General features: G+C 35.4%; 1 protein-coding gene across 3 annotated transcripts in view; it reads right to left on the bottom strand.

The window, feature by feature from the left end:
• Positions 1 to 27,692, bottom strand: part of ATG10 (autophagy related 10) — a 210,416-nt gene that overhangs the window by 86,786 nt on the left and 95,938 nt on the right. For all 3 annotated transcript variants that reach the window (XM_074360322.1, XM_074360323.1, XM_074360324.1), the window contains exon 4: positions 460 to 598. In XM_074360322.1, the coding sequence (XP_074216423.1) occupies positions 460 to 598 (139 nt within the window). The remainder of the gene's footprint in view (positions 1 to 459; positions 599 to 27,692) is intronic.

Here is a 27,692-nt window from a genome sequence, read left to right as displayed (position 1 = left end):
AATGTTAGTGCTATTTTAAAATATAGCTTCAATGGACAGATAAACAGTTCGTGAAATAATAATTAGTGTTTGGGAAAGAAGACATAGGGACTTTCGAATTAATGGGATGGCTTGCGATTGAAAGAAATTTTTACTGTAAAGTTAGAAGTAAATAAACATTGTAGCTTTAAGTTGTTCCTACTTGTTGAAAGTAAAGAAAAAGGGCCAGGGGGCTTAGTCAACGTTGGGCAGGAAGCCAAGAATCTGAAGCTGAGACTTAAGGCTGGGATGATATCATTCACTCTGAAGTCTTGATACTCTTTCTAAAGTATGAGAAAATTTACTGGTAAAACCTTACCTCACCCACAGTTCTCTTATTTTTAACTCTATTTTTTTCTCTCAAGAATAATTTTCCAAATCTGCTTTCTGCCTTATATGTAAATGTTATGAATTTACATTTAGCTTCCAACATGGTCTTACCTAAAAAGCTTGCCCTGAAGTAAAGCACAGGCACTTGGTAGCTACAGGAATACAAGACATGATACTCATATTTAATCACTTCGGTTGCCGTGGCAGTCTCGGTCAACTCAAAATCATCCAGAGGTGGCTCTAAAGCCTCCTGAAAAACAGCAAATACAAAAACAAAATATGTTTGTCAATAAAAAGAAGTACATTAACACGAAGAGAGAAAGATGAGGTTTTCTTCTTGCAAAATAACAGTTAAATAAACATAGGACTATGAGGTAAGGAAAAGGGAGTTTCCCACATTAATGTTTAACATTTGAGTCCTGGGTAAATAGTAAAACCAGAAAACATTAGCATTAAGTAATTCCAGATTGCTTTCGAGAGACAAAGCAGCTCTGGGTAAAAAAAAACAGGAAGGAAAAAAAAAGCAAAAAGATCTATTGCAAGAGCAACTGAAAAATCTTTACTGGACAATTTTAGCAACAAGATGATGGCTATACAAGCTACCTTCTTCCCTACCTGTGAAAGCTAAAAACATCCTAACAATTGAACAAGAGACTGTGAAATGTCCCTAAAGATTCTATTGTACTTGCCAAAAGATGATTCATTGTGTGCTGAACAATTCCCAGTTCCATTTTGAATAAGAAAGTTATTTTGCAAGAGGTTGAGTTTGTTAGGTACATTTCAAAACCTGAGATGAATCTGTTTTCTTTATTATTGTGCTATCTTTGGTATATTTCTACAATAAATCTTGATTTATAATAGAGTAGATGGCAAATATTAATGTCAACTTAAACAGGATTTTGTTAACAAAGATGGTTCTAGCCAGCTCACTTCTCACCTAATCATTCTCCACCAGTTGATTTTTTAATTATTATTATGTGTGGGGTTTCTTCAGAATGTATGTTAATGTTTGGAAGCAATTAATTGCACACGTTCAGTCAGAATCTGGTTCCATCCACATTCACTTATTTATTTGGGTTGAAGAGTTTCCTTTGATAGTAAATTAGTGGAGGGAAAGAAGCAGGTTGGTTTGGCTCCATCCTACCTCTCATTAAAACAGTAACTACAACAATGAACAATTGGGAAGAGCTGCAGGAAAGATTTCATACCTTATCAATATGAAATAAGGTTTCCTGTGGAGATAAGTAAAGCCACAGACCACTCTCCAGATCTGTTATCTGCTTTACTAATTCCCCACTCACAGTCAATTCATTGGAGGAGATATTACACTAGATAAATCACAACTGGAGATATTTACAAAGTAGGTTTTCACTAAACTCCAGTAAACACTATCAATTAAATACAGTGAATTAAATAACCAGAGAGAAATCACTGAAATAAATATTCCAGATACAGAAAATTAATACAGTAGCAAGGAAGAGGTTTTTCTCTTTGTATATTTAAATTTTCATTAGGCAAAGAAAAATATGTCTTCTTTTAAAGAAATTCTCTTAACCAAAATTCTTTCTTTTTAGTCAAAGATTAGGTTGTTTAGCATTTATAATTTCTTTTCTTTCTTAACATTATAAAATCATTGTGATTTAAAATATTGCAAACACTGCACAAGAACATTTTAAAAAAAAAGTGAAACTCCCCACATCCCAGCACTGTAGTAACCTCGGATTTGTAATTATTTTTAATAGGTCACTGTGTATTTTTTCAGGCTTTTTAATTTTTTGGTCTACAAACACATAAACACACACACACCCACCTACCCTCTCACACCGGCATTCCCAATTAAATCATGCTGTATACACATATGTTCCTTGATTTGATTTTTTTCACTCAGGGACATACTACCACATGCTGCCATGTCTGTGCTGTAGATTTTGTTTCTTCTTTTAATGGCTTCACTGTATACCAATGTATGACTATGCTGTAGTTTTGTAGGGTTTTTTTAAACATTTCCATCCTGCTGGATATTTTAGATTAACTATAATTTTCTGCTACTACAACTAATGCTGCAGTGAATATCTAAACACATACATCTTTATACACCTCGATTTTTCTATGGTGCAGATTTCAAAAGGTGACATTATTTTATGAGAGGGTATGTACATTTTAAATTTCAATAGATACTGACAATTTGTGCTCAGAAAGAGGCTATATCAATTTATATTCCCAGCAAAAATGTGTAAGAATGCCCTTTCCCATATCCCATAAATACTGAATATTACTTGTTTTTAATTTTTGTCTATTTGATGAATTTTTAAATGTCAGTTTTTTGTTTTAATTTCTAGTTTCTTGATTACTAGTGAAAGCAAGTATCTACTCATATATTCATTGGTAATTTGTAGTCTTCTGCGATTTGCCTGTTCTTATTCTTTGCCTGTTTTTCTGATACTTAATTTCCACTTTCTTATTGAATTATATAAACTTTTTATATTAGAAATAATAACTTATTACTGGAAATACATACATATAAATACCTGCAGCACAGAAAAACAGAAGTATGCAAGGATGTGTGTGACATGTGTGTATGAAATATTTTCACTCAGTTTTAACTTTGTTTCTTGTACATTTTATTATAAAGATTTTTTTTTACTTTAACGTAGTCAAATCTTTTAATGTAGTCAAAGCAGATACATTTTCTATCTGCAGCTTCTGAGTTACCTGTCTTCATTAGAAGGGCTCCTGCTAGGTTCCACTTCATGCTTGAAAGTTAGAAAAGTGTTCAACTCTTTTATTCTACACACACATACTCTCTCTTTCTCTCTCATACACGTGCTTTTAAAATTGACATTTAGATCATTAATCCATACTAATTTTGTTTTTGTATATAGCGTGAGGTAAGAATTTTTCCCAGATGATTTCTAATAGTCCATCTTTTCCCACTGATTATAATGCCACTTTTACCATAAATTAGCTTTCTGTGTATTTATCCTCTACTCTTCTTTATTGAGCTATTTCTTTTCTTAGACCATCACTGTCCAGTTTGTAAGTAAACACTGAATTGGGTCATTAATTTCTGCATAAAGCTGCAGAAACAGATTGCCTATGACTCAGTCCTGCTAGGGAGGATAAAATTCCTGGAAAGACTGTCCTTCACTCAAACTCAAACTAAGCACTTAGGTATGTTGGGGCTAATACCAGGAACTTGAAACGGGTGATTAATTAGACATAGATCCAGATTCTCTGGAACAGTTAGGAGGTCCAAGGAATAAGAGAGAGGGGACAGAAAAAGCTTCTTAAAGAGCCTATGAGAAGTTTTACTCCAGTCATGGTTCTCACTGGCAGCTGAGTACATTTGTGGGGTTTGAAGGCTAGAGTACCTGTCCTCTAATAGGGAGTGCTGCTATGTCACTCAGGCCCTTGCTCTGGGCAGCTATTTATGGGCAAAGACATTATTGCATCCTTAACTCATACTAACTAAATTGAATTCTTGGCCTGTGTCTGCTAGGATCTTTCTGTCATCCATGGTCACCTATATGATGCCCATGCAAATATCATCCCTTGAAGTTATGCAGTTTGGAAATCTCTAAACTTCTACATATTTTCTGCTTCCCTTTCTCAAAGTGCCAGATGGTTTTAGAACTTCAAGACCAAGGTTCTTGTTTTATTCATCTTTGTATTTCCAGAAACTCTAACACTGAGCTGAGAACCATGGTAAGCAGCATTTTCTATGTCAGTAGCAGATCTGTTTCCTCTCATTTAAGTATATTATAACAAACTTCATAGGTGATTAACCAGCAAGCCTACCCTGACCTAAAGTCTTAAGAGAAGTGAATGGAGGAGTAAAAATGCAAAAGATCACCACAGATGATATACAAATGGCAAACAGGCAAATGAAAAAGATGTTCAATATCATTAGCCATCAGGGAAATGCAAATTAAAAGTAAAATGAGATAGCACAACACATATATCAGAATGGCTAAAATAACAAACAGTGACACCTTCAAATGTTGGTGAAGATGCAGAGCAACTAGATCATTCGTACACTGCTGCTTGGAATATAAAATGGTGCAGCCTCTCTGGAAAACCATATGGCAGTTTCTTATAAAACTAAACATGTAATTACCATACAATCCACCAATTACACTCTTGGGCATTTATCCCAGAGAAATGAAAAACCTGTACACAAATGTTCATAGCAGTTTTATTCAGATTAGCCAAAAATTTGAGACAGTTCATATGTCCCTTAGCAGGTCATGGTTAAACAAACTGTTACACCATCCCACATTGCTCCGCGATGAAACGAGCAAAATGTTGATATACTCAACCACCTGAGTGAATCTCTCAGGAATTATGCAAGTGATAAAAGCCAATCCAAAAAAATTACAGACTGTATGATTCTATTTAGAGAACAGTTTTGAAATGACAAAATTTTAGAAATCAAGAACAGAGAGCAGACTAGTATTAAGGGGGTGGGTGGAGGGAGTTGGGTATGGTTACAAAAGGGCAACATGAGTCCTTGTGACGGTGGAACTGCTCTATATCTTGACCATGGTGGTAGATAACATGAACCTATACATGCGATAAAGTTGTATACAGCCAAGTATACACACACACACACACACACAGATCAGTACAATTAAAAGGGGGAAATATGAATAAGATCACTGAATTGTATTGATGCCAATATCCTGGTTGTGATATTACACTATAATTATGCAAGATGTTACCAGTGTGGGAAACTGGATTAAAAGTACATGGGATCTTTCTGATTATTTCTTATTACTGCCTGTGAATCTGTAATTATCTTAGAAATGTCTATTAAAAATGAAAAGGAAAAAATAGCAGAGCAATTTGAGATTTATTAAAAATAAAATATCTAAGACCTCAGGGGGTAACAGTACAGATGGTAGAGGGATTATGTTGATGAAGAGAGTCTAATGCCTGGAACTTGCTTTACAGTAACACAGGAGAGGGGTCAGTGGTTGGAGGTGAGGAAGGGGCACGGATGGCCACAGAGTGATGATTGTTGGGTTGACTGATGGATCCACAGGTGTTCTTTATATCATTCTATCAACTTTTTGGAATATTTTAATTGTCAAAAATGTTTAAGGTAACAAGTTTCTGATACCATGTAATAGTATACAGAATCACAGAACTCTAACTATGAAAGGCACTTGAATCATTCCATCTGGCCCAACACTCACCTTACTGATCAAAACAAGAAGGCCCAGAAAGGTTGGTGGTTTACCCAATGTCACCCAAATAGGAGCAGAGGCAGGCCTATGACTCATACCTACTGACACTGAAACCACTGCTCTTCGTACTACTGAATGCCACTTCTTAACTATTATATACTTGATTTGGACTGATGTTCTAGACACCATAGGACTACTATTAACATTTTGAATAAGTGTGTTAATGTTTTATTATTTTTCTTTTATTATGTCTTTTTTAAAGGTTTGGGGCATATTTAACTTGATATTAAGAGTTAACAGAAAAAGGAGCCACATGTACATTTATTTTCCTTAAAATGTTGCTATTTCATTAAATGAGAAGATACCTGTGTTTAGAAAATTACATTCATTCAAGGAGCTAAAAGATTAAGTGGTTCACATTAATTATAGAAACCTTGATTTTATTGAATTCAATTAACAATAAGTTGACAGTGATCTCTCATTTAGAAAATCTGATATGAATTAAGCTTTACAACTAAATCTCATTAAATAGTGATCATGCTGAAGACACTTCATAGATATTTTATTGAAAGCAAACCCAAATAGCATATTGGGCTTAGGAAATGAGATCCATATCTCTATTGAGCCTACAGGAAAAGGTAATTGAAGGAGGAAAAACTTTTCTTCTATCACTAAAAATCTCTATTACTATTGCTGAGCAAACATAAGTAACAAGCTTTCTTCATAATGTCCCTTGAGGAAAAGACCTATTTGTTTATCTTCCACCAGTCAGGTCCTTAATTCAAACCTAACAGTTATGGGACAGTATCATAGCCAAGAAGCCAGAGTGAAAAGATAGGTTGTGTAACAAACTTCACCTGATTTTCCTGAGCCAACATCCTTTTAATATTTTCATAAGTGATAAAGACTGATGAAGCCTTTGGACAAACCATTGAAAAATCAATTCCTTAGGAAAGAATTTTAATTATTAAAACATTTTAAATGAATTATAAAAATAACCTATGTAGGCCCCTACATAAGCAGTGCTCATTATTTACAGTGGGGTGGGTTTTTGTTTTTGTTTTTGTTTTTTTTTTACTATTTTTACTCCAAGAATGGACTCTTTGTTTTATGATCTCTATGGCTTTTGAGTACGTGATTTTCACAAAAAACTTTGCAAGTGATGGCATTCTTTTAGCAACTGTAAATGTTGTATCCAGCACATAAGAGAGGGTTCAACACAAGGCAGGCATGTGTCTGACAGCATCCAGAGCGACACTGAAACAACAAAGGGTGCTACCAAGATGATCCCAAGAATACATCTCAGGCTCCCCCTTTCCTGTAACATCACTACTCCTGATTTTCAAAAAAAAAGGAAAAAAAGAGGTGCCATTCTTTGCTCTGTCAGCTCCATCAGAGGGGAGTGAATTAGCATCAGCACTGCCAACATGGGTTCCCTCTGAGAGAAAGAATCTCTCTCCTGTGTGGGATTAAATCCTTTGCAGCCTGGCATGCTCAAGGGCAAGCAGGAAGAAGGGGACGCAGAAACCCGCCAAAGCACATCTGGCAGTTTTCTGGATGTTTATAGCTGGTTCCAATGTGCTTTGTAGGCCCTGTTTCCTTCAGGACCGTGCAGGAGACAGCAAGACAACTTGAGCCCAGGGCCGGGCAGCAGCAAACAGGCTGAGTGCAAGGCAGGCTGCAGAAGAGAGTCTCTTAGATTCCCTGCCAGAGGACACAGGTTCCTTGGCAAGAGAGAATAGTAATAATGCTTAGTGGCATCTAACATATGCCAATAATGATTAGGCCTTACATCAGAATAATATATAAAATCATTATTTTCTTAGAAAAAAATGAGAAAGGCTCAGAAGGGCTATAGAAATCACAACTAATTAAAGGAAGAGGGAGAGACTTTTACCTAGTATGCTGAGCTTCAGAATCAGTCAAATGTGTTTCTATTCAGAGTTACCCTTAGAATGTTACATGAAAAGACCAGCGTCAGTTACAACAGTTTACAGTTTTTCTAAGCACATTTGTGTACACTATGCCATTTGCTCCTCTGCTCTAGGAGGAAGGCCCAAGGTTACACAGTAAGTAAGAAACTGAGCCAGAACACAAACCTAAACCCCTCAGGCTGCAAACTCAGGGCTCTTTCACTCTGCAAAAACCATCAGATTGGAGAGGGGTGGGTAGAGGCGTAGGGGATATTGAACATTTGTATTGTTGCACTCCACTCCCAAACTTTTGCTTTTGAACTCAGCAGTTCTGAGATGGATTTAAGAATCTATGTTGTTTACAACTTTCCCAGTGATGCTAATACAGGGGTCAGCAGACTACTCCAGGACGCCTTGCCTCACATATATGTGTAGGGTCTCTGTGGGGATTCTTTACTTTTCTGGTCTGTGGGATTATAGTATCAGGAAAGCCCAATCATTAACACTCAAAATTATACCATAAAGAAGTTTGACTTCACTGGCTGCTTATCTGTGTCCTCAAGAGTATCACTGTCTCATCTGGCCTCCTCTCCGTGGGAGCCAAATGCACCTCCATTAACCTAAGACATCAGCTCAACACCACCACTCCCAGGGACAGAGGCTCTTCTGTTGACCCTTTCCTTTATCTCTTCCTATCCAAAAATAGCCCCCATTTTCTCCTTTTCCTTTTAATTGATCGATTAATTCCCATGAAAATTTCAATGTTTACTGATAGTTCAGTATGTTATTCCTTTATCAATTATTCCATTCAGCAGTGGATTTGTAACTGATAATCCTAATCAAAAGGAATCCTTAACAGTGGAATTTGGGGTGCCAAAAAGGAGTAAATTTTGCACCACATGTAACCACCTTTCCATGTTTTAACTCCAAAGCCCCAAAATTCTTCCTTATGCTACAGGGTAAATCAGTTCCACTAGGTTTATCCTTGTAGAAAATTAAGAAACAAGTCACATTTTATATAATACACTCTCAAAAATATGAACCAATTTATCATCCCCAGATTTCTCTTTCCCATATTAAACAATTCTAGTTCTTCTAATTTTTCTGATATCCCTAGTTCCAGAGGTCTGCAAACATTTTCTTACAGGGATGGATAGTAAATATTTTAGGCTTTGTGGGCCATAAGATCTCTGCCACTGTAACATGAAAGCAGCTAACATGGTAACTGGTAACATGTAAACAAACAGACATGGCTATACTCCAGTGAAATTTTATTTACAAAAGCAAGCTATGGCCCATAGGCCTTAGTGTGCCCATTCCTGTGAGTGTGACTTAACGCCTTCCTTAATTTCATTTTATTGTACTTTTATAAGTAGTAAGCAGAACCTTATTAAAGGACCTGTGTCTCCATTTGATGAACTTTCCCCCTTTTCTATTTTTTTTCTATCTTAGTATGTTACATTAGATTTCCTGAGGGGATGATAAATTCTAAGCCTTCAAAGAATGATGATAATTGAATCCAACTGGCTGAAGTCTGGCTGAAGTCATTTTCTAAGGTAAGAGATAGCACTACCCTAATTTAAACAAGTGAGATTTTTATATGTCTTGATGAATAAACTGCAAATTCCTTCAGTATATGAATAAACTTTCTATACTCAGATCAGAAATGAGCAAATTTCATTGCCAAAGAGTGAAAATGATATGGTCTTGATAAAATAGACCAAAAGGCAAGCATTGCAGTAACATCAGAGGAGGCTGTCTTACTGTGTGTACAAGAAACATCAAGTCTAGGAATCAGCAGAGGACTGTTCTAGAGGACCTTTGAGGGAGCCATGAGCTCCTTCCCCTTCCTCAAAACTCTCTCTGAATTATGCAGGTGTAAACAGGGATTTATTTGTTTGCTGGCTCTTTTATCAGGAGAACCCCTTAATTTGTTCCACAAGTCCCTGCCACGTGCCAGGCACCATGCACATGCTAGGACAAAGATGTAGAGCTGCTTTTATATAATGCCATTTCAAGTAGCAATGAGAGCACAATGAAAGTCCTCATCTTTCTACAAGTACACTCAAACCCCAGATAAAGATACCTAGATATTAGAGAAACACAGTATAGTCAAATATGGAAGAGAGCATGGAACTTTGAGTTAGACCTGGGTTCAATTCCTGGCACTCACTGGATAGACAGACCACTTAATCCCTCTGAGCCTCAGTTTCCTTATTTGTTGAAAGAAGGCACTTTCCCCTTGTTTAAAGTGTATTAAACAAGATAAAATGCAAAACTATCTGACACATAGTAGGAATACTGATTAGTGTATTCATTCATCAAATGTTATAGGATATCTTCCATGTTTCAGATCAAGGGTTGGCACATTTTCTTAAAGGGCCAGGTAGTAAATAGCTTAAGCTTTGTGAACCATATGTCTCCATCAAAACCACTCATCTTTGCCACTGTAGCATGAAAGCAGCTTAGACAATATGTAAACTTAACGTGTGTGGCTTTGTTCCAATAAAATGTTATTTACGGACACTAAAATTTAAATTTCATATAATTTTAGTGTGTCATGAAACTTTATTTCTATTCTTTTGATTCTTTTTCAACCATATAAAAATGCAAAAACTGTTCTTAGCTAGTGAGTTGTACTAAAATAGGAAGCTGGACACAGTTTGCCAACCCTTGTTCTAGACTCTCCTAGGATCTGGGGACAGGGAGGAGAACAACAGTAGACATTGTGCCCTAAAGGGAGGAGACATGATAAACAAATAATCACACAAATCATTAAGATTATCATCACAATAAGTGCTACTAGAGAAAATGCAGAGTTCTGGAGTATATATAATTTTTACTGCACCTATAAATTTCGTACATGAAGTTTTAACCTTTTTTGTTTCAGCTCCTTCAATTATAAACCAGTTTTATGTAGGACTGGCCCTTTTAATATCCTAATCGTCATTCCCCAAGGTTTATTATTAGTTCAATGACCATATCATCTACCCAGATAGACTTTTAGGAACAATTTTTTTGTCCAAGTTCAGCAGATTATCACCTAGACTGTGTCACCCGTCACCTCTAATCACTCAAGCTTCTTCCTAACAAATTCTTCCAGCCTTTAAAAAGTTTCCTTGCACACTTCCTTCTGTAAAGTACTCATTGAAAAAGTTACCACCTAAAGGGTCACACATGTAAATTGCATGCAAATGAGCACAGACTTGCCTGACTATCCCTGGGCTCCTGGCTCCATAGCGGTGCGGCTGAATAGCCAGCCCTGTCACAGTCCCAGATGATTAGACACTTGGACACCACGTGGCCCAGATCCTGCCTGCCCAGTAGTCCTGCCTTTCTCTCCAGCGCAGGGACACAGCCTTAATTCAAAGTCAACTCTGAAGAGCCAGAGGTGACTTCCTTTCTCTTCAAAAGGAATCCTGTTCTAATCTGCATAGAGACAAAGAGCCCTGGGTTCCAAATGTGTAAATCAACACAGTAAATAAAGAGTTATTGAAAAATATAGTTTTTTTTTGTTTTGTTAATGGTTCAGACACCCTTTTTGCCAGTAATATTTTGATGAGAGCAACCTGGTTGAATATACTACAGGTTTGTTCTGGGAGGGGGATGAGGGGTGTTTTAAATCTTAATTATGATATGGCATTTCAAAGGTGTGACTTCAGTTCTTTTCTTTTTGATAGGTTATGTTAATGGTTGCAATAGCTGAAAAAGAGACACAGATCCCCATGGAAGACGGATATCACTAGCCGTGCTTAGTAAATCATGACACTCACATTTCACTCTCCTTCTTCAGTTGTAAGAGGTTTGTCTTCATTTTTCTTGATACTTTTCAGTGAGTTGCTAATCAACTTAGAGAGATTGATATGATCATGAGGTACAACAGACACACAGGCTAAGGGTCATCATTAGCAATAGGAAATATAAATTCTGTCTCAAATAATCTTAATTTCAAATTTGGAGAACCAGTGTTTGGAAAGAACTGATTATACTGTTGTTTTTACATACTGCCTTTTTTTTGTTCATTAGAGTGCCTGTGCAGGGATCTTTAAAGCCCCTGGTCTGACAAATAAGAGTTGCGTTAACTAATACTGGATGAGATCACCCAGGTAAATCAAGGAAACAGTGAGCTATGATACAGAATAAAAGCCTGAAGGAGTGAAGCACCACTGTCAGCCCCTTCCTAGCATCTGGTGCCCACTCCCTTTTGGATGCCCTGAGTAACATATAGGACTCTTGGTCTCCTGACGAGTGAACTGTGTGAGGATCCAGTGTGAGGCCTGTTCAAATATTAGTAAACCTTCATTTAAAAAAGTAAACAAAAGTATAAAAAGTAGTTCTAATGCTATTTCCCACATGTCTTTGGGTTATTTTGCAAGCTCCCTGGGTGCATGCATCCACTTTAAAGACTCTGCTGATGACCTGCACCATTGCTAAAAAAAATTATGAAGAAGACAAAATTGCTCTTCAGCAGCTCCTATACCTACCTTTTAAAGGCTTTATTTTCTTTCCTCTTTCAGCACAAGACTTCAAAATTCAGCCCTCCTGATTTTCAGAGTAAAGAGACTTGACAAATTCACCAACAGTAACTGTTATAGCCTGGACATGTTAATCTTACCAAGAGTCTTTGCCTTTGAAAAAGTTTCCTTAAACAGGAAAATCTCAAAGCATCACTCTCCGCGCAGTTACTGTAATAGAGAACAAGGCATGGGAGAGAGGGATAGCAGCAGTGGCTTTTCTGGCACCTTCAGAACACACTGGGGGGATGACTGCCTACTGTACTGAGAAGGCAAGCCCTGCAAAGATGGTGCAGAGTGGCACTGGACACCACCAGGGCCTCAGGATCAGTCTCTGAGGTGACAGAAATCACTCCTGGAAGGAACTGTGTTTGACTTCTAATTGCTGGACCGCCATTTTCCATTTCCAAGCCTGGGCATTCAACCACTTTTTCTATTTGTAATGCTAATGATAAATCAACATTCAACAGAAGTTTCCAAAGAAGAAAATAAAAGAAGCTTAAGCTGATAATATTGAATTAATGTGTTTTCCTGGTTACTTATAATGGTAAAGGATGATCTGCATAGTAAGGAAAATGCTAATTTTATTAAAGTGCTATTAGATAAGGCTTTTAGACTAACTTGCAGCACCCTAAAAAAAATTATACAGTGACTTGATTTGTCAGTTCTAACCTCTTTAGAATTGTTCGCCTGCACAGTTGCCCCACTTGGAGGAAAAACCAAATTCAGAACTGACTTGTTTCCTAAATGAATTGGGAAGTTGTCATTAAGAAGCATCTGCTACTTTATTGACTTCATGTAAAAGCCTTCTTGTGCCACTATAACGGACTACTGAGCAGATGTTTTAGAGCAAGATACCCACAGCAATACTTGTATCATAAAAAAGATAAGGAGCTACAACATAATTAATGATTTCAGTTCCTCGATAAATGAATTTCACTTTTTAAAAAAATAGATTTAAAGTTTTATCAGGAACTTCAACTTTCAACTCAAGCAATTCACTGGCAAGAAAGTGAAGACAAAATCATTTATGGGAACAAATAACAAAAGGTCAGATTCAGCCTTACACCCAACATGATGAAATCTGAGGGTGCAAAAAAAGGCTTCTCCAGACCAGACCACCCTACCACCTCCCCATGGATCGATCAGTCAGAGAATTTGCCATTGGAGATGGACTTCTTTGTATCTTTAAGGCCTTTAAGCCAGGAAAATGTGTTTTCGCTGTGCGGGGACAAATACTTAAAATTATTATCAGCTAAACTTTTTAAAAAACCTCAGCCAAGATTTTCAAATTGACACTCAGCTCGCAGTACGGGAGGCAGGAGCAGGAAAGAGCCATAGCAGCAGGAAGGCCAGTAGTGGGTACAAACATGAACAGTGGCAGTTATCAATTGGTAACAAGTCCTTCCAACTCTAATAAAATCCCATAACTCCAAGTTGAGGCATTTGAAAACATGAGAAACAGTGAGAAACAACCACATGAAAATCTGCAAGAAGACTGCTCTTTAATCCAAGATCCAGGCTCTATTTAGGGTCCATATCTTAGCATAGATTATACCCAGAGCAGATCTTGAGAGGAAGATTTGAGCACAAGTAATCTATTGGGTAAGTGATTTCAGGAGCACCAGTAAGGGAGTGAGGAAAAGGAAGGATGGGAAAGAAAGCAACACAGGGTACCCTAGTAAACAGAGTACCACTGTGGGCGATTGGGGCTCCTCCCCTCTGGGAACACCTGAGAGACTGTATGGAACATACTTTAGAGTGTTCCACCTACAGGGTTTGGAAGTTGGGATGTGAATTCACCAACCTGGACAATCAAAAGATGGGTAGAAGACCTAAATAGACATTTCTCCAGCGAAGACATACAGATGGCCACCAGGCACATGAAAAGATTCTCAATATCTCTAATTATTAGAGAAATACAAATCAAGCATACAATGAAGTATCACCTGACACCGGTCAGAATGGCCACCATCAAAAGGTCTACAAACAACAAATGCTGGAGAGGGCGTGGGGAAAAGGGAACCCTCCTGCACTGCTGGTGGGAATGTAATTTGGTGCAGCCACCATGTAAAACAGTATGGAGATTCCTTAAAAAAACTAAAATAGTGTTACCATATGATCCAGCAGTCCCACTCGTGGGCATGTATCCAGAGGAAACTCTAATTTGAAAAGATACATTCACCCCAAAATTCATAATAGCACTATTTACAATAGCCAAGATAGAAATGAGGCATGGGTTATTCCAGGCAAAAAAGATGGCAAGAATTAGGTGCAAGAAAATGAAGCTCACGGCCAACTTAGCTTAGTTTTTTCTCATCTGTTCAGTCTTTTCTGGGTACACTGTGACTGATACTTTTAGAAGATAATTTAACATTCTCTCTTTATTTTTATGCCCCCTTCCAAATTAGGATTATGACTTGAGACCAAAAGAGGGTGTCAGGCATTTTCTACACTGTGCATAGAATGTTTAAGTAAAGGACACACCAAAGTTGAACTTAGAATCAATTTTCTTAACTAGCTTTGTTAGTAATGAGTATATTCAAATCAAGTGTGTCAGTTCAATAAACCCTTTAAAGTATGATAGACTTCAATAACAAAAAGATTTAAATTACAGGTTATTAATTCCTGTATTGTACTCTAATTTCAAGTCTCAGTAGATGGCTTCAAATTCTGCTCTTACCAAAATAAATCCCAGAATTTAAATAGTAATAATTTATTGATAATACAAACATGCCAAAAGCATTTTTACCTTCTGGATATACTAAAAAAAAGGGTCCACAGATATAAGTGGAATGAGACAAAAAGTAGATAATCTATTTTTAACTCAACGATTTCCTTTTGTCTTGACAAGCAATTTAATATTAGACTAGGCTCTCCAGGCTCCATCTACAACTTCTAATTGTAACAAGCAGTCTTCAAAAATAAAGCAAAAATATCCAGCTTCCAAAAGAAACTTAGTCTAACTCACAGCTTTGTAAAGGGCCCATACTATTTACATTTAACTATGAGCAGACAAATTAGGAAATGCTTAAAGAGGGCATTTATGTTCCATGTCATCTTCTCAGTGGCTCCTGCTGGGAGGATCACAGGACTGCAGCAATCTTTGGCCACTTTGGAGTCCCCACAATACCCTCAAATTACAATTTCTTTTACACCAACCTGAAGAATTAACTATAAAAGAACTGGTGACGTGATCTCCTAAGGAAAAAGGCGCTAGGATGGCTATAACCTTTACTCCTGGATCTATGTTAAGGTTATGGAACCCTATCTTGCTGAATGTAATTTTCATCATTTCACTCATTTAACAAATATTTTGAAGACTTATGAGCACAGATCATAAGATTTTCAAATAAATTCACGGTAATAAATACGGATCTTCTTGCCAGAAATATTAGAACCATTTAAACCTAAATGGGTAGACAATACTTCTACTCCCCAGCCTAGTTCAGGCCACTTGACCTCTAAATCACCTTACTGCCTTTTGTCTTAAATCCTGGCTATATTATAATCATTCTTGTGGGGCCTAGTACTTAGTTTTCTCTCAGCCATGAGAGAATAAAATGTTGCCTGGAAGAAAAAGAGTATGATATCAACAAAGCCAGTGAGATTTGTTAGAGGAAATTGATGGGGTTAATAAAAACAAAACAAACAAAGAGAAAAAGTAAATGCAAGAGTTCTTTTTTGTCACTTCTTTTATCCATCCCCAAAATCAATGTCTCTATATATCAAGAAATCCAAGGGAAAAGTGATTAGAATAATTCCCGTTAATTAAGTTACTTCCATCCTACTCCAGGTAAGATTTGCCTAAATCAAAAATGCAAATGTTCTTTCTATAGTTTTTCCCTGCCTGCCTGCCTGACTAGTCCTAAATACATATTCTATCCATTCATTTTGTGACTTTTTCCCCATCTATATCCCACATGCTCTGAAACCTCCTGCAGGACTAATGGCACCTAGACAGATTATGACATTATTGAAGACTTTCCCGGCGCCTAGCCAAAAAACATCAATAGATCCAACTTTACTACCGATGGCCAGGATAGTTTCTACTACATGCAACAATTGATGGAGAACCAGAAGGCTTTAGATTTTGTATATAATTGCAACAAGTCAGGCATTTTTGAAACATTAGGTAATTTCTAAATCTTGTCAACAATTAGTCTTTCAGCCCAAAATTACTGATCATCTAGTGGGAGCATAGTACAATATTGATGCAGTCTATTTACAAGGAAATCTCTCACACTAAATGAGTAGCATCTCACATAATTTACAAATTCAGAGCTACAAAACAGATCTTCATGGGTACACACACATATATATCATAAGCAATGGATTTCTGTAGCCAAATAATTCTTCAAGTGCTTCTATTTCCCAAGAAAATTTTTACTTTTTGTCTGTCTTTTAGTTCTTTCTGATTGACTGAATGTTAAGGAACCGAGGCTATAGTTAAAATAATTTGTTTTTCCAAAGAAAATCAGGAGAATAAAAGCAACTGCAATCTTCATTGTTGTTTAAAATGAAATTCATAGTAACTCAAAAAGCCTTGCAAACCAAAGACTTACTGCTTCTCCATTCTACCACACACACTAGTATATTCACCAACATTACAATAATACTCTTATGCATTAATAATCATTCATAATGGCATAAATTCATTTGTGTTTAATTGCTTTAAAAGTATTATCACAACTGAAAAGTAAAATTTATTCAAATGAAAAGAGCAATAAACCATGAAAACTTGAAGAGAAAATTCATTTAGGACATATAGTTCATCTAAAAGTAGAAAATTCTTTCTAAATTTTGATCTTTTCCTCTTACAGTTCATAGTCAGGCAACAATCTTAAGACCTTATTAACTGAACAATACTCATATTGAGCAAATTTTATTGGATTTCATAGATATGAGGTAATAGTCGCCACAGTTTAAAGTAATTTAACCATAAATTAAAGAGTTCAGACATAAATGCTGAGATATACATACACACACTGAAAAAGATAGAATATTTCAGGAATCCTTGACTTCCTAGAATTCTTCCAGGGATTCAGTTTTCACAAATACTGTATCTCAAGACATACTCCTCCTTGAAACTCTCTCTTCATTTCCCTTTGAGGAAAACAATATGCCAATTTTTCTCCTAAAACTCTGGACACTTCTCAGTTGCCTTAATAAACTCTTCTTTCTCTACTTACCTCTTTCACCAGAATTCTATTTTAGCCATTATCATGCCTCACTTCACTTACTCTGTTTATCTCAAATATTTCATGGCTTCAGGTTTCACTAACATCCAAATCTGAATTGCCTGCTACCAAGATCACTCTTTTGAAGTTTAGATAGTTTCATATCTCCAACAAGATGTTCATGACAGCTCAATTCAGAGTGTCCAAAATGTAACCCTTTATGTTTTCATTGAACCTGCTCATCCCTGTGTATTTCATGTTTTCGTTAAAGGTATTAAATTCATCTTGAATAGTACCTTGTAATCAATAAAATTTATTGAACAAATGAAACTAGTCAGTTAGTCAAAAACTATTAGCCAGACACTGTGCTTGGTGCCAGGGAGTGTGGATATAAACAATAAAGACAAAGTCCCTGACCTCATGGAGTTCAGTCAAATGGAGAAGACAGCCATCAAACAAATAGCTACAAACATTATTAATTTTTTACATTAATTACAATTGTAATAACAAAGGGAAAAATAACCCATCTAATCACCCATACCAGAAAATTTGGAAAATATCTTGAATATTTTTCTTTCCCTCCATGCTCAATTTCCAGTTAGTTCCCAAATCTTATTAGTCCCATCTCTGAAATTTTTCTGATGTATTTCTTCTTCTCCATCATTACTGCTTTGCTCAGTTCAGAGCTTCATCATCTCTTTCCTTTAACTGACCTCCCTGACTACAATCTCTCCTCTTTATGGTCCAGTCATGACACTGTTATCTTTCTACAGTGTAGATGTGATGGTATCACAGTCCTCCTGAAAACCTTTTATAGCCCCATTCGGCATGAAAAATAAAGCCCCAAATCCACAGATTTTATTGTTCTTACCCTCCAGCCTTCATTTACCTTTCCAAATTTATTACATCCTTCTCAATCCCCCTGGACTCTGGTCTCTAGCCATATCATATCTACATTCTCTCAGATCTTTCTTTTCTAATACTCAATCTCAGAAAAATAAAATTAGCTGGTAGACACCAGAGTCCTAGGTTGGAGAAGGATTCTAGACGTCTGCCCAGATCATGTAAATGAAGTTTCTTTTGCTTGAAGCTGTAATAGGTCAAGGAGAAGGGCAGTTACCAGAAGCAGAGTACTTTGAGAGTGCCAGGTCAGACTAAAAGTAGATAGCTCAAAGTCAGGTCAGTCATCTAAAACGGACCAGATGTCAACCAGGATCCAAAGAATAAAATCAGATAGGACAGAGATCAAAGGTTGCAGAACAAAAAAGCATCTGTAGCAGAGAGTGGGGGAAATGGAACCAGAAGTGCCTTCAAAGGTAAAGACAGATGACATCTATAGATTTTTTAAAATGTGATTCCCACAGTTGCCAAAATTAATATAATAGGAAATACAATCAACCTCAATTTATTTTTCAAGGTTCTTTTCCATGAAAACTGTCTGTACTCCTACCCCAGTCCATCTCCTAGCTAATCCTTTTCTCCATAATGTCCCTATGGCCGTTTGCATATGCCGCTATTATAATGATCGACACACTCAATCACAGTTATTTACTTATATGTCTGTTTACTCAGCTAAAATGTGAGCAGCATGAGGGTAGAGGCTATGTCTTACTTACTTTTATCCTCAGTGGGAACACATAGTAAGTTTGTTAAATTATTGAAAAAATATAACGAAATAATCAATAAATGAACAAATGAGTATAGTAGTCCCAACTTAACAGTACCTAATAAATACAAATATCTGCCATTAAACTTAGAAATTGACTTTGTGAGCTTGTTGCTTTTGACTATAGAATAGTTTGGGTACAGGAGGAGAAACTCAGTATTTTTTGGCTTTAACTAAAGAATTCAGAAATGGAACCTAAAAAGAAATATTCAAATAGTCCACAAAAGGTGCAAATAAATACAATTAGAAAATTATCACGATGCCAATATGATGCTGTTCAATAATGTTTTGTTTTACTTTGCTTTTATATGGTTATGTCCTAGTGAGGCAATAACAAACATCCCACTTACGAGCTTATTCCTGCATTGTTTATTTGTTGAAATTCCCCCCATTCTTGGGGTGAATTATAAAATATGGACACTTGTAAAATGTACACTATGTGGCTGTTCAATTTTTGATGGGAGAAATTCTTGTTTGACAATAGCCCTGAGACTAGAAGTATAAGTATAAATACAGTTCATAAATTGTATTTCATAAAATAAATTTTATTTTATAAATAAAATTATTCTTCTCCCCTTTAATCAATCATCAATTTAACAAAATATCTGCATTACTTGAATAATCATAACTTTTATCTACTCATCTCAAAATATTCCTGAGAGCATACATAACCTAAAATTTCATAATTTCAGTTCCTTATGGCACATAATTCAATGTCAACTACCCTTTGGAAATGCAATATGAATTTGGTAACACTTAGAAATAAATGGGTTGAATTAGATGACCTCGACAGCCTCTTTTAGATAAAAATTCTATATTATTACAATTATTTTACATTAAATAAATAGATACTATCAGGTATAGTGGTACATGCATTTCACAAAAATGAGGAATGACAAGCTGGCGATATGGCAAGTCAGTTAACTTGCCCCTGAAATATACAGCTGTCTCTCAGTAAGAATTAGCAGTCAGCACCTTACTTTCTACACAAACGATGCTCTCAGCCTTTTGACCTGGTCCCATCTTGTCCATTCTAGATCTCTTAGGAGTCTGACCTTGCTTCTTCCTATCCTCTCAAATATACTACTGCTACTGCTCCTCTGGTTTCCCTCCCAAGCTACTGTTTGTATTCAGCCGTCAAATCTGCATCCTGTAACATTCCAACATGATCAAATTTGCCATGAAAGACTCTATCCTCTGCCAACCTACGTGGCCATCTCTGCTACCAAATTTGGCCATACCCACACAAGAGGGAAATGTGCAAGACAACTTGTCAAGGGTCATGCAGCAGGTGGGATGAAGAACCATGTGTCTAAAATATCATGTGTGATGTCATAAAAAATGAGTAGAACTTACAATCGAATAACAGATCTTAATCCTAACTCTGCCATTTAATGGCTGAGTAAATGAACTTGGAAAAATTAATGAATTTTATGACATAAAAGGAGCTCTCCCAATTCAATATTGCTTATTATGAAAATGTTCCATCACATACAAAAGTGTAAAAACAGTATAATAAACACCATATGCCCTTTAGCTAGCTAAACATCTGTGAACACTGGCCAATTTTGTCTCATCCACTCCTCGCCAATACTTTCTTCCCTAAAGAAAACCCTATGTATAGTATTATTTCATCTTAAAACCTCACTGTTGTATTTTAATACAAACCCACTGCTATTATCACACCTAACAAAGTCAACACTAATTCCATAAAATCACCTAATGTCCAATCCATGTTCAAATTTCCCACATTGTCTCAAAAGTGTCTTTTAAGCTTGCCATAGCCGTTTTTTTCTAAACAGGATCCAACTAAGAGCTATACATTCTATGACATTTTTATCAGCTAAGGGAGAAAGCCTGTAACAGGCATTAACTTGACTTGTTATTTCTGTGATTTGGTAAAATTGAGGACTTTACTCAATACAAACCTCTAGATCTATGCTCTTCAATATATTAGCCATTAGCCACATGTGGCTATTTAAACTGAAATTTAAATTAATTAAAATTAACTAACTAAAAATTCAGTTTCTCAGTCACACTAGCCATATTTTAAGTGCTCAAGAGCCACATGTGGCTAGTGGCTACCATAATGGATGGCAAAGATATAGAATATTTCTCCCATCAGGAAGTAACAGTCATATGCTATACATTTACATCACTGTAGAATATTCTATTGGGTAATTGTGCTCTAGATACCAAAGAGAAGACATACTTATGCACCAGTCAGACTGCCTCTCACTTCACAGAACTTACAAAACAACTGTAACCTAATATGCTGAATCACTGGGGACTCGTTAGAGTCATCCAAGACAAACTAGACCATTCCCAGTCTAGGGTACTCAGATGTGGCTCCTCAGGAAGACTGACCAGCAGGCCACAAATTACAAAAGGGCTATACTTGCAGGGTTTATTTGTAACCTCTTTAGACTTGAAACCATTTTGTTCAGTTTCTCAGGCTACCCTTAAAACCCCAATTAACTCAAAACATGGCTGAAATTTTATGCAATGAAGAGTAGGAAAAAAAAAAAGAAAGAAAAAAAAGAAAGCTATAATTGCTATTGTGGACTAGCCTGGAAACCAATTATGTGTAGGGTAATTTCTGTACGTAAAAGTGTTCTTCAGGTGGAGAAGAAGAGAAGAGAGTGTCATTGGAAATGTCTCCTCTCTCACTCTCCTTTCTCCACAGCTTTCACAGTGGAAAAGAAGTAGCAACTAAGAATGCAGAACACTGGAGGACACTACACTTGGGAAGGGTCCTCCCCAACCTGCAGTAAAACAGCCAATCATATATATGAGATATTTGTAAATGAGTCATTATAAATAAAAATCAACACAGTCCAGCAAAGGTAATTCCTTATAACTTATTTAAACTAAACAATACAAAGGCTTTGTCTGATTATTCCCTCCTACATCACAGTTTCAAAAGAAAAAAATTTTATACAATGTATGGTTGGTGCAGGTCTGTCAAATCTTATTAAAGAAATAAATCATAGACTCACAGATTACTAGATTTAACTATAATCATTTTTAAAATTATGTATGCCAAAAAAACCACTGCAAACAAAGTTAAAATACAAAAAAAAAACTATGTAAAATATTCATAACATATACAACAAAGTGCTAACATCCTTAACAAATAAAGAATTTCACAACCAGTAAGAAATGAACACCTTAATAGAAAAATGGATAAAGAACAAAAACAAGCAATTTATAAAGGAAGAAATACAAATGGCTAAATAAACAGGCTAATTTTCTAACTTCACTGATAAAACAAGAAATATAAATCAAAACAAAGATAATTTTTTTCATATCAAACACAAAGAGAAAAATTAATTTTAATTGGTAATCTCTAGCACTCATTCTTAGAGGGCAGTTTGGTAGAGAGAGCAGAGCTACTGACACCTCTAAGGTACAATTCCTGTCTTTCTCAGCTCCCAATAGAGAATGAGTACAATTTACTTGAAATAATTCTTCACCCCAATGGAAATGCAAAACACATCACATAAATATAAAATATCAATCCCAATAGTTATAGTGGAGAATTTTATTAATGGGATGGGCATGAAAAACCGAAAAACTTGACTTTGTATGTAATATTACTTTATCTCTATTATATTTCACATTAAGGCATTTTAAAGCCTTTTTAGTCTGCTAGTCTGCATCGTCTCTGCATTGCTTCTTGGCATTGACTCATTAAGTATTCTTCATCTGATTTCAAGGCAAAATATGCTTCTGATCAAATATGCACTCACATGCTCTTTGGCAAGCTACAAACCAAATTAGAAAAATCATAAATCTGGTGCTAAATGTTCTGGAGGGATGGTATATGCTATACCTTCCTTATCAGAAAAGCACACATATGGATTGCAATATGTCAACAAACTACGTCTGTGACTTTTCTCACTCCTAATTTAAAAAAACCACAGATCAATAAAATAAGCTATATTACTATATTTGGATTAATAACTAACAAACGTAGCTCCTTACTTCTCAAATGGAATTCATTCAAAATTACTTTGAAAGACACTCAAAATGTACTTGAAATGTAAATTTTAATAACTGTATCTGCATAAAAGTTAAAAATAAATACATTTGATATCCTAAAGCTGATACCAATTTTAATATCACTAACCACTTACACAATATGGTTCTCCAAAGAAAGTTTGCTGTTAAGTAGCCTATAAATCAATCTATCACATTGAATATGCCCCTTTATTTGAGAAAAACTTCAGTTTCCCTATTTAAATCAACATAACAAAAATGATCAAATTATCACTAACCTTTAATCATACATGCAATGTGCATTTTCATGTCACAATTTTGCCATTTTACATTAAAATCATTTTCAACTGCCTTTAAATAATTACAGCATTAATATCGTGTACATAGTAAACAAATAACCGTGTACATAGTAATAAACCGTGTACATAGTAAACAAAATTCTTTGCAGCTCATATTCCCATAGGAATCAGGGTCTAAAAATACAATTCTCTATATGATTTACTCATTTACTATAGTTAACAAAGATCTAATTGTACAAAATGAGATTCAGGAATACAGTTATCCTATAAAACAATAACTCTTCCTATTCAAGTAATAAAATGCATTAATTAAAATTCTAAGCATAAGACAGCATCATAAATTTTAAAATCTTGAAAAAACTATCTTTATTAAAGTAGCTATACAAAAGATTCTAAACCTCATACTTTATAAAAATAATAGTTAATAAAATTAATTTTAAAAATTCATTACAATTGTTATTCAATACATATTTCTTTCAGGATCAGTACATGCAAACTACATGGTACATTTTGAGCTATGCACCATGAAGAGCAGAAAGATGCATAAAACATCATTCTTGAACTTACAAAGGAGAAAACAATCTAATAGCAAGGATAGAATATACAAATCTCAGAAACATGGAATTTCACAGCTTGCAGGGATATTCAAACTGATTTAATCTGACGTAAGTAACTACATATGAGAGATAATATGTTCAAAACAGGAAAACTTTGTGCTTTCTTAAAAGTTCACCTTTATGCCTACATTAAATGATTAGGAAGCATCTATTCTCTTAAATTTTCCACTTGTGAAATGTCTCTGTGTGTCTTTTACCTACTTTTCTTCAGTAGCATTCGCTTTATGATAAAGAAAACACATACACACACAACAACAAACTGACCATCTATCACTTGTCGTGAATATTTTACCTGTTGCAGTTTTTCCTTTAATATTATTCATATTTTGTTGTAGTTTTTGTTTTCTGCCTTTTTTTCTTTTTGATGCAGAAAAACCTATAGATCATTTCTTCATGGTTTCTATCTTGAAGCGACTCTTAGAAAGATTAGAGGGTCACCAGTGTTTTCATCTACTGGTTGCATGGGTTCTATTTAAAAAATTATTATTCAGTCCATCTGGGATTTTATTCTGGGGCATACTGTGAAATAAAGATTCAATTTAATTAATTTTCCACATGCTTACAACATTGAAGTTGAATACAGGATGCCAAAAAAAACCAAAACAAATTTTAAAGGAAAGAAAAAAAAAGAGAGACAGAGAAAAGACAAGGAAATCAAGCACAAAACTGAGAACAATTAAGCCAGCCTCAGATATTTCCAGAGAAACTTTCAACATCAGAGGACAACTGACCAGTGTGTGCAGAATTCTGAAGGAAAGAAACCATGGCCCCACAGCAGTATGCCTAACCAAGATGTCTGCATAGGGTAAATGCAACAAAAGACATTCTCAACAGGAAAGAGCTACTGTGAGACCTTCCTAAAGAATTCCACCTATTGATGGAAATGAGACAACTACAATATGAATCAAAATTAAAATTCAAGAATGGAAAAGTCAAGGTAAAAAAAAAAATCATGGTGTGCACTGAATCCTAGTTAAATATAGAATTAAACAATCAGAGGCCTTAATTACAAACAGTATAAATGTTATAAAGTTTAAATAAGTAAAATTAATGTAACAAACAAAAACTGGGAGGGAACAGGAAGGAAAAGTATACATGTACATCTTTCAAATATCAATCTATATGGTCTAAATAGAAACATGTATCATAAAACCATAACTCTAACCTTGTTATGTTTTTCATAATCTCTTTTTTTTTAATTGTAGGCAGATTTTCCAAAACACATACTACATCTTGTAGTGATGAAGTACTTATTTGGAAACTACAATTCTTTTAGGCAACTTTCATTCTTTCCCTTTTCATAATTTAAAGTAAAAATAAACTTAATCCTTTTTATGTAAAATAATGGCATAGTATGATCAACAAATCAATAGGTAAGAAAGAAGGAAGGGAGGAGGAGGTAGAAAGGGAAGGAAGTTGTATTTCTGGTTATCTAATTTATTATGGTGTTTAGTTAAAGGGTGATTTTTAAAATTTCTTCTTTATATTTTAATTTTTCTCTAATAAACTTATACAAAGATAATAGTGACTTTATTCCTCTCTTATAAAAAAATCAAATACAAAGTAGTCATAAAATAAAGATAAATAATCAAGGTTACAAGGGCATTGTACATCTTTTGAAAACTATGGAAGTTTGACCCACAACACACCTGGATATCAAAGTTATAGTTCACAGGTTTTGAGCCAAGGGGTGGTCCTCTGGGATCTTTTAACTTTGCATAAACAGAGCTGTGAGGTGGAAGTCTACTTTGCGTTTTAGTACATAACTAAAGGAACTATTTAGGAAGTCTGATCTCCTGAATAAACAAACCCGATGACCCTGACTCAGTCCCCATCCTAAACTGTCCCTGCAGCAGCTGACTCTGCTCAGGCCCCACCTTTACACTCTGGACAGTGGCTTCAGTGCTTTGCACAGGGCATCGATGCACATATTGCTGAGTGATGAATGGAATGGGACATTCTCCTGACTGCTCTCAGCTCTGTTAGTATCTGTACAGGCTCCTGCCCACGCTTCTTCTTTTCCTAAACCTCCTACATGTAGACATCCCCCAAGGTTTGGTTCTCATTTCACTCCTCTTCTCAGTCTAATTTCCCTGAATTATCTCATCCACTCCCAAACTCTAGCTCTGGCTTCTTTTCTGAGCTCCAAACCTAAAACTGAAAGTATGTGCTAGACAGCTCTACAGGGATGCCCTCCAGCATCTCCAGTCTGCTATGCCAGCGTTGAATTATCCCCATCCCCTACCTCCACTCCAGCCTGTCCATCATGTCATCCCTTCAGAGACTGAAAACCTGAGCACTGTCTTCAACTCCTTCCTCTCCCTTGTGCCCACATCTTTTATACCTTCATAATATATCTCCCAACAATCCATCCTTATACCCACATTGACATCATCTAATGCAAAAGCAGTGCAGTATGATGAAAATAATACCAGGTTTGGACTCAAAAGACCTAGGATTTGAGTACCAGCTTTTCTCTAAATTTGCTTTGAGAACTTGTACACATTATCCAACATATTTTTAGTACAAATCTTTAAATCACAGGATACTTCTGAAGGATATACATTTACATATATGATTTAGGATCAGTATTATTGCATAAATTGTATGTGTGAAAATACATACACAAACATATATATATAGGTGTCTATATGTACACATGCGTAACATGTATACATGCAAATACAAATGAAAGGCATTAGTAGTAGTATTATTATAGAATATCCTCCCATGAACTAATACGAAAATGTTCCATTTTAATCTTTCAGTTCTGCAGGCAATCTTTTACCCTGAATGAAAATCATCATTTGTTTCTTCTTAATGGTCTGAAATTTTCTCTCCAAAAGAACAAAAATAAAACTTTATAGCATGGATTTCAGAGTGCTCCATATCTGATTCCACCTTAGCTTTCTGATCTCACTTCCCAGGACATCCCCCCTTTATCACCCACTTTCTATCAAGCCACATCTCTGTATTTTCCTTTTTCCAAATATCCCCTGCATTCATGCTATTCCCTCCAGGCTAGAATTTCCATTTTAGGAAACCTCTCCTTCAAGGTCCAATTCAAATATCACCCTCTCAATAATACCTCCAATGATTCTTTATCAAGATAATTGGCCCATGTTCTACATTATAAATAGAAGGGCCTTTAGAATTCTCTCTATTCAACCAGATTATAAATACCTGAAGGATACAGACTGTGGAGTATTCACCTTTGACTCTCCATTATTTATCTTACACACATTAGACATTTAATGGATGCATGTAGAACTGAATTGCATAAATAATACCCCTTTAAGTCTTTTAATTTCAAATAAGAATTAGAAGCATACAGAAATTTAAAACTATAGCATAAAAATGTATGATCAATTAATAATTATTTGTAGATAGATTTTTAAATGAAAACAGAGGAAAAAATTTTAAATACATTATTAAACTTTAAACTAAACAAAAATATTGTTTGGTGCTCCCTCTGCTGGCTTTGAAGAAGCAATTTAAGAATGTTGAACAATAACACTGCAAAGAAGTAAATATAGATTCAGCTTATCTGCTCCCTGTAAGTACCTTTTGCAAATAACCAGAGTAGAAATTTTTCACTGAGTTCACTTGGAAATAATTCTGCCTGCAAAAAAGTTTGTTCTATGAAAAATTGTTTATAAAAGAGACAAAACTGATCTTATAATTTTGGTAATAATAATTCCTGTAAGATTTTCTGTTTATATCTTTCTTTCTAAATAAACCACCTACTTTACGTATAAAAAACTTAAAAATTTTAGCTGAAACTATTGAGAAACAAAGTATGATATTTTTGTTTTTTAATTATAATTTTTTAACACTGATTAGGAACATAAGAGGTTAAATTCTTCTTGTGTTTCTAAACAGAGTTATTCTGAGTACCCTGAAGGCATTTAATTCCAAAACAGGAAGCCACAGAGAGGAACACTTGGTTACACTAATGTTATGC

This window comes from Camelus bactrianus, chromosome 3 (genome assembly GCF_048773025.1).
Source record: "Camelus bactrianus isolate YW-2024 breed Bactrian camel chromosome 3, ASM4877302v1, whole genome shotgun sequence".
Classification (NCBI taxonomy): Eukaryota; Metazoa; Chordata; class Mammalia; order Artiodactyla; family Camelidae; genus Camelus; species Camelus bactrianus.
The sequence above is the reverse complement of the archived record's forward strand: the minus strand, read 5'-3'. Positions and strand labels throughout refer to the sequence as shown.